The sequence below is a fragment of the Mastigoproctus giganteus genome, chromosome 7 (genome assembly GCF_048544385.1).
Source record: "Mastigoproctus giganteus isolate SK-2022 chromosome 7, ASM4854438v1, whole genome shotgun sequence".
In the NCBI taxonomy this organism is placed as follows: Eukaryota; Metazoa; Arthropoda; class Arachnida; order Uropygi; family Thelyphonidae; genus Mastigoproctus; species Mastigoproctus giganteus.
This window is the reverse complement of record NC_143581.1, coordinates 126,733,796-126,745,906: the sequence shown is the minus strand read 5'-3', so window position 1 is coordinate 126,745,906 and position 12,111 is coordinate 126,733,796. Positions and strand designations below refer to the sequence as shown.

The 12,111-nt window shown below is 38.8% G+C and overlaps 1 protein-coding gene across 1 annotated transcript in view; it reads left to right on the top strand.

The window, feature by feature from the left end:
* unc80 (unc80, NALCN channel complex subunit) overlaps positions 1-12,111 on the top strand; it is a 1,843,891-nt gene that overhangs the window by 268,980 nt on the left and 1,562,800 nt on the right. The window contains exon 11 of the mRNA XM_090378420.1: positions 10,065-10,800. Within this exon, the coding sequence (XP_090234546.1) occupies positions 10,065-10,800 (736 nt within the window). The remainder of the gene's footprint in view (positions 1-10,064; positions 10,801-12,111) is intronic.

The following is a 12,111-nucleotide window of genomic DNA, read 5'->3' as shown; positions in this document are numbered from 1 at the left end:
AAAAGCACTGCTGCTACCCATATGCAATACTTTGCATTTGTCAATGTTAAACATATGCCACTTCTCAGCCCATCTGTCTAACTTTTCTAGATCCTGTTGCAGTAGCATATTGTCATTAACAACCCTGACAACCTTTGTATCATCTGCAAATAATGTCTATTGATTGCCACTCTCTGGCTTCTCCCACTCACCATCCCTTTATCCATAGCAGCAACTTCCCTTTAATGCCACACAGCTTCAATTTCTACAGCAGTTTTTTGTGTGCAATAGTATCAAAATCTTACCTGAAATGCAAGCATATGGTATCAGAATTATTTTTTACATCCAGTTCCTTTGTGACCACATAATAGTATCCAAACAAATTGATCAGACAAGATTTCTCCTTAACAAACCAATTCTGTGTCTGAACTATAACTGCAGTCTTGTTTAGATGTTACTGCATTACTTCTTTAACCAGTAACTCCATTATTTATCCCCGGAACAGAAGTTAAACTAACAGGTCTGTGGTGCCTCCGTAGCCAGATGGGCAGGAGCAGCAGTGCATGGCACATGCTTCTTGATTAGACCAGGGTTCAAGCCTGTGACCACCAAATACGGAGGATGCGGAAAGGTCAGGGAATGACCACCGCATATCCCCAGAGCAATATGGCCTTAGTTGCTAATGCTACTAAAAACCAAATAACAAACAAACAACAACAACAGGTCTTTAATACTGATTTCACCTTTTGATTCCTTCTTTGTGAATTGGGGTTACATTCGCATTTCTACAGTCTGTGGGAGGTCCCCTGAATCCAAGGATGCTCTCATAATTATGGCTAAAGGTTTGCTTACTTCCTTACGTCTATAGTCTGTGGGAGCTCCCCTGAATCCAAGTATGCTCTCATAATTATGGCTAAACGTTTGCTTGCTTCTCTTGATATAATTAGATCGATCTCATCCCCGCCTCCAAGTGCCTTTCTTATGTTTCACTTCATCAATTTCTCTTCCACTTTCCTCACATTTATTAGTGTTAGCAATGGCCACATGGTTCAAGGAAGCCTATGGCTTATTCTGCACCAGACAAAAAATAAAATATATAAATTAATTAAAAAATAAATAAATAAAATTAAATTAAAAGTTAAAAATTACAAAATCATTTAGCTCACTGTTAGAGTTTAGGCATCCCTAAACTCTAACAAACTCTAAACTCTACAGTTCTGGCATCCCCATCCCTAAAGAATTGCTCATATGTGAATGTAAATGCGGAATACTCATTCAGCTTGTCAGCTACCTGAGCAGGATCATCAACAGGAACATCAAATACAAGTGGGCTAATCTGATTCATCCTCTTCCTTCTAGAGTTTACATAAGTAAAGAGGTTGCTGCATTTTTTCTTTGCATCCTTTGCCAAAGGTTTCTAGTAATTAACATTAGCGTTAGTAGAGGCATATGATGCAAGAAAGCAAGCTTATGCAGCATCACCCAAAAAAAAAAAAAAAACCCCTTCCACTTCACCCCTCCGTTCGTTCGAAATACCTGTCCAGCTGAGCCTTAAATCTATTTAGGCTATCAACTTCCACAACAAGAGATGGAAGTCTGTTCCACCAACCAACTACCCGCTGGCTAAAGGCAAACTTACGCACATCTATCCTACCTCTCTCTTTCCTCAATTTGAATTTATGCCTTCTCAGGTGATTATTCTGAGCAAGAGGTAGTATCCCATCAGCATTGAGCATACTCAAACCATTCAAAGCTTTGTACACCTCTATCAGATCACCTCGTTGGTGCCTAGTCTCCAGACACTGTAATTGCAAAACTTAAGCCTTTCTTCGTACAAGCAACCCTTCGCTCTGTTCACCAACCCTGCTGCCCCTCTCTGTACTCGCTCCAGCAGCTCCACATCCTTCTTGAAATGAGGCCTCCAGACCTGTAGACAGTACTCAAGGTGCGGCCTGACCATTGCCTTATACACGGGAACAATCACCTCCCCATCCCTGCCAGAAAAACTCCTGTATATCATTGATAAAACACCATGAGCTACTCTTGCACCCGTCTGCACTGCTCAGAGAACTTCATATCTGCCTGCACAATTACCCCCAGGTCCTTTTAATTCTCTACCACTGTCAGTGTAGTACCACAAAGTTGATACGTTGCTCTGGGGGTTGCTGTTTCCCACATGTAGTACTTTACATTTGTCAATGTTAAACTTCATTTGCCACATCTCAGCCCATCTGCTCAACTTTCCAGATCCTGTTGCAGCAGCATAGCATCAGTAGCGTCCCTAACAACCCTGCCAACCTTTGTATTGTCTGCAAACTTGGACATTAAGCTTGATATTTCCATCATCAATATTATTTATAAATACAGAAAACAACAATGGACCCAACACTGAATCCTGAGGGACTCCACTAATAACATTAGTCCACGATGAGCAGTGTCCATTAATTACCACTCTCTGTCTTCTGCCACTCACCATCCCTTTATCCATAGCAACAATTTGCCACCAATGCCACACTGCTCCAATCTGTGCAGCAGTCTTCCATGTGCAACAGTATCAAAAGCCTTTCTAAAATCCAAATATATAATTTCAAAGTTATTCTTGCATCCAATTCTTTTGTGACTACATCATAGTATCCAATCAACTTGGTCAGGCAAGATCCTCCCTTAACAAAACCATGCTGTGTCTGAGCTACAACCGAATTCTTGTCAAGACGATCCTGCAGTGCTTCTTTAACTAGTGCTTCCATTAATTTTCCTGGAACAGAAGTTAAACTCACAGGTCCATAATTACTTGTGTCAGCCTTTGATCCTCCTTTGCGATCTGGGGCCACATTTGCACATCTCCAGTCTGTGGGTACCTCCCCCGAGTCCAAGAAAGCTCTCATAATTATGGCTAACGGATTGCTTACTTCCTTTGCTGCCTCCTTTAATATAACTGGATAGATCCCATCTGCTCCAGGTGCCTTTCTTGTATTTATCTTCAACAATTTCTCCTCCACTTTACTCTCAGTTATTACAAGATCATCTAACTCACTGCCAGTGTTTACTTCATCTATGGCACTCCCCCTCCTGAACAACTCCTCAAGTGTGAATGTAGATGCAAAACGTTGATTTAGTCTGCCAGCCACCTGAGCAGGATTATGAAAAGTTGAACCATCGATATCAAGTGGACCAATCCGATTCATCCCCCTCCCCCTAGAGTTCACATAAGCAGAGAGCTCCTTGCTGCTCCTCTCTGCATTCCCTGCCAAAGACCTCTCATAATCCGGCTTTGCTCGTCCAACCTCCCCTGTAACTTGGCCACAGATCAACTTATATCTATCACAGGCCCCTGCATCACATGCCAATCCATATGCATCCCATGCATCCTTCTTCTCTGCCACCTGTCTCATTAGTTCATCTGACATCCATTTAGGCCTGAATCTTGAACAATATTTCTTAGTTGGTATGTAAAGCCTAGTAGCTTCCAAGATAGGTTCTTTGAATGCTTCCCATTTTTAGTTTGCTGTTGGTAACATCATCAGTTGGTCCCACTGTATAGTAAATACTGTCTCAGACCACTGTAGTCGCCTTTACGAAAGCAATAACCCTTCCCTTACCCCTGATGGTAGTTACCTCCTTGAGTAAATCCCACTTCAGCACACTGTGATCACTGCCACCTAGTGGTTCCTGTATCTGCAGATTCTTAATGCATGAAGAATCACTACTGATAATCAAATCAAGAGTATTACTCCCTCTAGTTGCCTCCCGAACATGCTGATTTAGAAAACAATCATCCAATAAATCCACAAAAGCCTTGCTAGTGTGAGTGACCAACCCACAAATTCCAGTCAATATCTGGGAAATTAAAATCCCCCATTATAAGACTCTCTGATTTACTGGCCCACTCTATTTTCCTGTACAGTTTTTTATTATACTCATCAGAGTCATTAGGCATATAGCACATTCCTACTCTCAATTTTGATCTCCCAATGCTTATGTCACACCAAACTGACTCGACACTGCACTGTCCAGCGATATCGACTGGCTTCACTTCCTTGGATTTTATGTTTTTCTTAACTAATAGCATAACCCCTCCTCTCTTCCTATCCTGTCTATCCTTTCTGTATCCTGTATTCTGTATCCTTCCTATCCTGTCTATCCTTTCTGTATCCTGTATTCTGTATCCTTCCTAACCGGTCTATCCTTTCTGTATCCTGTATTCTGTATCCTTCCTATCCTGTCTATCCTCATTGTACTCCCCAAATTCCAGTTCTGCATTACTTATATCTGTGTGACACCACGTCTCTGATACTCTAACAATATCTGCCTTTGATGCTTTGAGCAATACCTCAAATTCATCAAATTTATTTACCAAACTCCTAGCATTGGTGTACATGCAAGTATGCATGCACCTGTTCTTTTTTTTAGGTACCCTAACACAACCCATGTGTTTACTTGTACCCCAATGACTCCCAGCAGTCTCTGAAATATCCTGCATCTTATTTTCCAAGCTGCTGCTCATTCCAATAGAAGCAGTGCAAGAATCACTTTCACCTCTGCCAGTTGATGGTGTTAATCTATTAGTCCTCGTATCCCCCCAATCTAGCAGTTTTCTGACCCACCTAACACTGATTCGATAGCATCAGCAAACATTCTTGCACCCTTTCTATTTAAGTGTATCCCATCCCTGTAGAAGCAGTCTCTCCTGTTAACAAGTACAGACTAGGCTGAAAAAAATTCTACTCCCTGAGCCTTGCACAATCTTTCCAGCATCAAATTGATCGACAGGGCTCTCATCACATACTCCCTCCTAGCATGTCTGGGCCGAATTGCAGACACTTTCAAATTCAAACCTAATTGACGGCTTTGTTTCAACAGTGACCTGTACTTGTTAAGTAATTCCGCCGTTCTCCTGCCCTTAATATCATTAGTGCCAACGTGTACAACTATATCACCTTTTGTGCCCTTAATTTGCCTTCAGTTGTCAAACCTCCTTTATAGAACACGTGATTACAGACTAATTTATATCTACCATAAGCCCCTGTGGCACGTGATAATTTATATGCTTCCCATACATTTTTCTTCTCTGCCACGTGCCACATTAATTCATCTGGTATCGATTTAGGCCTAAATCTTGAACATTATTTCTTAGTTGGTATGAAAAGCTTAATAGCCCTCCATTATTAAATCCCAGAAGGCTTCTCATTTAGAATTCACCATTGGTAACATCATCACTTGATCCCACTGTATAGAATTTAAAAACTGTCTGAGGCCACTGCAGTCACCTTTACGAAAGCAAATCTTTTCCCTTTGCCACCGATGTTAGTTACATCTTTAAGTAAATCCCACATCAATACAATGTTATCACTGCTATGTAATGGTTCCTTTATCTGCAGATTCTTAAATCTTGAATAATCATCATCTGTCATCGTTCTGCTGTTCCATGTTTTGACGTAAGACGTCTCGCCACTATGTGCTGTCCATGTACTTCTCTCCATTATTGATTTCACTTCAGTTTCCTCCTCTCTTAATGACATCAGTCTTTATCATATCCTTCCATCTCATTTTTGGTCTCTCGCTTGGTCTTTTGTCATTTAGTTGTAAATCAAACATTATTCTTGGCATATGTTTTTAATACGTCCTCTTGAATTATCCAGACCATCTCAAACAGAACCTTTCAATCCTAATTTTGAGCTTTTCTACCTGAATTCTCTCCCTAATCGCTTTGTTCCAGAATTGTCATGTCTTGTCTGTTCTGCAATACTCTGAAGAAACCTCATTTCTGCCCCCTGAATTTTGATTTCATCCATTCCCTCATATAGCAAGTTTCAGAAACATATGTCACAATTGGTAAGATCTGGAATCAGATCAGATGCATGAATAATCACTGCTGATAATCAGATCAAGTGTTTTACTCCCTCTGGCTGCCTCTTGAACATGATGCTGCTATAGAAAACAGTCATCCAATAAATCAACAAAAGTCTTCCTCATGTGCAAGTGACCTGTCCACAAGTTCCAGTCAATATCAAAACACTTAAAATCCTAAAATATATAAGATATTCTGATTTTTTGGCCCACTCTCTTTCTCTGTACAATTATTCATTTTACGCATTCATTTTAAGCATTAGCATTAGTAGAGGCATGTGATGCAAGAAAGCAAGCTTATTCAGCATCAGCCAAAAAAAAACAACACAACCACTACTCCCATTTCACCCCTCCATTTGTTCGAAATACCTGTCCAGCTGAGCCTTAAATTTGTTTAGGCTATCAACTTCAACAACAAGTGATGGAAGTCTATTCCACAAACCAACTGCCCGCTGGCTAAAGGCAAATTTCCGCACATCTATCCGACATCCGTCCTTCCTCAATTTGAATTTATGCCCTCTCAGGTGATTATTCTGAGCAATAGGAAGAATCCCATTGGCATTGAGCATGCCCAAGCCATTCAAAGCCTTATACACCTCTATCAGATCACCTCGTTGATGCCTAGTCGACAGACTCTGTAATTTGCAAAACTTAAGCCTTTCTTCGTAAGAGCAACCCTTTGTTCCATTCACTAATCTTGTTGCCCTTCTCTGTACTCGTTCCAGCAGCTCTACATCCTTCTTGAAATGAGGCATCCAGACTTGTATACAGTACTCAAGGTGTGGCCTGACCAATGCCTTATACAAGTGAATAATCACATCCCTATTCCTGCTAGAAAAATTCCTGTATATCATTGACAAGACACCATGAGCTACTCTTGCAACTCATCTGCACTGCTCAGAGAACTTCATATCTGCTTGCACAATTACCCCCAGGTCCTTTTCATTCTCTACCACTGTCAGCGTAGTACCACAGAGTTGATACGTTGATCTGGGGTTACTGTTTCCCATATGTAGTACTTTACATTTGTCAATGTTAAACTTCATTTGCCACCTCTCAGCCCATCTGCTCAACCTTTCCAGATCCTGTTGCAGCAGCATAGCATCAGTAGTATCCTTAACAACCCTGCCAACCTTTGTATCGTCTGCAATCTTGGACATTAAGCTTGATATACCATCATCAATATTATTTATAAACACAGAAAACAATAGACCCAACACTGAACCCTGAGGAACTCCACTAATAACATTAGTCCACGTTGAGCAGTGTCCATTGATTACCACTCTCTGTCTTCTGCCACTCAACCATCCCTTTATCCATAGCAGCAATTTGCCTCCAATGCCACACTGCTCCAATTTGTGCAGCAGTCTTCCATGCGCAACAGTATCAAAAGCCTTTCTAAGATCCAAATATATAATATCAAAGTTATTCCCTGCATCCAGTTCTTTTGTGACCACATCATAGTATCCAATAAAATTGGTCAGACAAGACCTGCCTCTAACAAAAAAATGCTGTGTCTGAAATATAACTGAATTCTTGTCTAGATGATCCTGCATTGCTTCTTTAACCAATGCCTCCATTAATTTTCCTGGAACCGAAGTTAAACTAACAGGTCTATAATTACTTGTGTCAGCCTTTGATCCTCCTTTGTGAATTGGGGTTACATTTGCACATCTCCAGTCTATGTGTACCTCCCCTGAGTCCAAAGAAGCTCTCATAATTATGGCTAGGGGGTTGCTTACTTCCTTTGCTGCCTCCTTTAATATAACTGGATAGATTCCATCCACCCCGGGTGCCTTTTTTATGTTTATCCTCATCAATTTCTCCTGCACTTTCCTCTCAGATATTAGAAAATCATCTAGCTCACTGCTAATGTTTACTTCACCTACGACATTCCCCTTCCTGAATAACTCCTCATGTGTGAATGTAGATGCAAAATACTTGTTTAGATTGTTAGCCACCTGAGCAGAATCCTCAACTGTTGTACCATCAACATCCAGTGGACCAATCTGATTCATCCCTTTCCTTCTTGAGTTTAAATAGGTAAAGAACTCTTTTCTGTTTTTCTTTGCATCCTTTGCCAAGGATTTCTCATAATCAGCCTTTGCCTGCCTAATCTCCTTTGTGACTTGGTTACCGACCAACTTATATCTATCATAGGCTTCCATGTCACCCATTAATTTGTATGTATCCCATGCATTTTTCTTCTCTGCCATATGTCTCATTAGTTCATCTGACAACCATTAAGCCTGAACCTTGAACAATATTTTTTTGGTTGGTATGTAAAGCCTGGTAGCTTCCAAGGTTAGTTCCTTGAATGCTTCCCATTTTGAATTTGCTGTTGGTAACATCATCAGTTGGTCCCACTGTATAGAATTTAAATACTGTCTCAGACCATCATAGTCGCCTTTACGAAAGCAAAAACCCTTCCCTTTACCTCTGATGGTAGTTACCTCACTGCCACCTAGTGGTTCCTTTATCTGCAGATTCTTAATGCATGAAGAATCACTACTGATAATCAGATCAAGAGTATTACTCCCTCTAGTTGCCTCCCGAACATGCTTGTGTAGAAAACAATCATCCAATAAATCCACAAAAGCCTTGCTAGTGTGTGAGTGACCAACCCACAAATTCCAGTCAATATCTGGGAAATTAAAATCCCCCATTGTAAGACTGTGATTTACTGGCCTGATTTACTGTGATTTATTATACTCATCAGAGTCATTAGGCCTATAGCACACTCCTACACTCAATTTTGATTTACCTATACTTATGTCACACCAAATTGACTCGACACAGCCCTGTCCATCGATGTCGACTGGCTTCACTTCCTTGGGTTTTATGTGTTTCTTAACTAATAGCATAACCCCTCCTCCCTTCCTATCCTGTCTATCCTTTCTGTAGACGTTGTACTCCCCAAATTCCAGTTCTGCATTCCTTATATCTGTGTGACTCCACGTCTCTGATATCCCAACAATATATACCTTTGATGTTTTGAGCAATAACTCGAATTCATCAAATTTATTTACTAAGCTCCTAGCATTGGTGTACATGCAAGTATATATGCACCTGTTTCTATTCTTAGCTACCTTAACACAACCCATGTGTTTACTTGTACCACCATGACTTCCAGCAGTCTCTGAAATATCCTGCATCTTGTTTTTCAGGCTTCTGCTCATTCCAATAGAAGTACAAGAATCTCTTTCACCTCTGCCAGTGGCTACTGTTAATCTATTAGTCTTGGTATATCAAGCTTAATGTCCAATTTGCAGACCATACAAAGGTTGGCAGGGTTTTAAAGGACACTACTGATGCTATGCTGCTGCAATAGGATGTGGAAAGTTCAGCCAGTGGATAACTGATTGATAACTCAGATATGGCTGAAAAGCCTACGGACAGATCACTTTGTTCCTTATCACTTAAACTGCCTGACTTAAAGAATATGAACGAGATTCAGAATCCACATCGCTTGAATAAAATTCTGTTTTAGTATCAGATGACATATTATGAAGAACCGATTCAATGTCAACAGCTTCAACGCACTGTCCATCCCTGTTCCTTTTAAGTCCTGATGTCCCAGGCTGTGGATCCATTATAACAACCCTATACAGTAAAATTTTATATGAAAAACACTTTTATACAAAATTTTATCAGTACACACACACACACACACACACACACACACACACACACACACACACACACACACACACACACACACACACACACACACTGGTCTTTTATTCACAAACTAAAGAAATTAAAGTTCAGCAAACATAATCTTCCAAGATTTTACCATTTCTTATCGTGGAAAATACTAAACTAGATAAAATAACTTCAATATAAGCAAAGAACATATGAAACTTTGAACCAAGTATACAGATTTTATAGCAGTCTTTAGACAGTGCAATTGATGTTACACAAAATCCCATTCAGAATGCAATTGCCCATGGTGCTCATTGTGTGCCGATATTGCTCAGTTGTTCATTTTGTTTGCTTTTCCTTTTACAGCACTTTTATTGACCATAATTCAATGAATGTATATTTGCATTGAGGCAAAAAATTGCAGTTTGTTTTGATACAAGTTTGCATTTGGATTGCAAACATGTTAATAAAACAACCATATAAGTAGAATTCCAGGAATTCTCTGATCTGTTTGTTTTAAATATAAAAGGATCTTTGCGGTTTATTATTAAATTTATATTGCCTTTAATTCCTTCTTAATATATTTTTCTTAGGCTTAGTGATATTGTAGAAGATCATTCAGGAGTGACTCATGGCCGGAAACGCAGCAGTTCTCTTCCAATTCCAAAAATTGAAGTTTCTTTTCATCATTCATCAGAACAGAAAGACAAAGAAGTTGAGAGATCTACAATGGAAAATGATAAAATTCTGCAACACATATTTGAATCATCTCATCATTTACCTTCCCGACACACTAGCCTACAAGAGCTACAGCTCTATTTACAAAATGAAATGTATGATAAAGCAAAGCAAAGCCATTCCAGAATAGAAGATTCTGACTCTTACAGTGAAGAAAGACTTCATTTATTAGAAAAAATGTCTAATATTCAAAAAGATAATTACTTTACTTCCAGAAAACAAATTTCTTTTAAAGGAAATGCCATCTCCCTGAATAGTGCTGATGAAAGGCAGTATATGAAAGAAATGCATCCACCAAGGCCTAGGTCTGCACTTGCAATGCTCGATCATAAGTATGCTAAAACTGATGACAGTGATTATTTTGAAATATTCCAATCGGAAATGGTACGTGGAAAGAGCATGCCTAGTCTCTTCTTTAGTTCAGAAAGGAATAAACATAATATGATGTCATCAAGTTTAATTCTTCCCTCATCATTACCATATGAGAATTCTAAAAAAGTTCTTGCTTATCATACGTATAGTGTTCCAAATCCTATTATTACAGTAACTGAACATTCGCCTGTTACATCAGTGCAGTTCTTTCTAAATCAAGTAAGTCTTACACTTATTCTGAAATATTTTGGTTGCTCCTTAGAATTGTTAGTGTTTTATATTCAGAATTTTAATTTGTTTAATATTTTTCTGATTTCCTTGTTTCATTGTGAATATAATTTTTCTAGTAAAAAAAATTTTACTAGAGAAATTATATTCACAATACATAAAAGTTGCTTTTAAGATTTAAGGTCTCCAAATTGAATTAAAAAAATAAAGTACAGAAACTCCTTGACTTACATAATACTTGACTTACACAAATTCAGCTTTACTTAAGTTTTTGCCGGCTGGTGCAAACTGAAAAAAGTATGGAAACATATTTTGCATCTGTATGGATAAATGGAGGTATTGTGAAAATATCTTAATGTGAACCTAATAACATATTGTTTTTTTTTTTTTTTTTATAATTCGTTCCAAGTCCTTGGAAGTTGAAAATTTCACTATATTACTAAGCTATTTATCATTATGGTATCTAAAAGGTCATATTTATGATAGAAATTGCACTACTCTTTCATCATTATCATATGTTCCCATTATAAGAATCAATTTTGAATGCCTTTGTGATATTTTTCTAAAGCATTTTCTGGAGGTCAACACCAAAAAACAATAAAACCAATTTGCACTTTCCAGTTTTTTGGGCTTTTCTGTTAGCGCAATCTATTATAAATGGGTAGTAAACTTGATCTTATTGCATTTGTGATAATCCCGATAACTGGAATTTTGTGGGTTTTCACATTATGGTATTATGGTGAAATGAGTTCCCCTTCACTGAAATCTTCAATCATATAAAAAACAAATTTTCAGAAACTTCTCTTCATTCCTATTTACGTATCGCAATGATGAAGGGAAAGGGACCAGCGGAAAGTGCAAGTGCTGGCAGTGCCAGGAAATGAAACAAAATTGATTTAGAAATGAAGATGAAAATGATTAAGAAGTACGAAGCAGGACAAAATTTGTCATCTGTTGCAAGGTCTCACAGTTTCAACAGTGAATACTATTTTAAAGGACAGTGCGCGTATAAACACTGTTTTGTGATCAACAGTGATCACAAAACAGTGTTCAGGTGCTATATCGAAGATGGAAAAGCTATGAATAATGTGGATGGAAAATCAGATTCAGAGTCAATTCACAAAAAAGTGTTCAGGTGCTATATCGAAGATGGAAAAGCTATTAATAATGTGGATGGAAAATCAGATTCAGAAGCAAGTGCCCCTGAGTCCAATGGCCATTCAAGCAAAAGCAAGAAGTATTTATGAATATATTAAGGATAAGTATGGCAAACCCCAACCCAAGTTCGTGGCAAGCAATGGG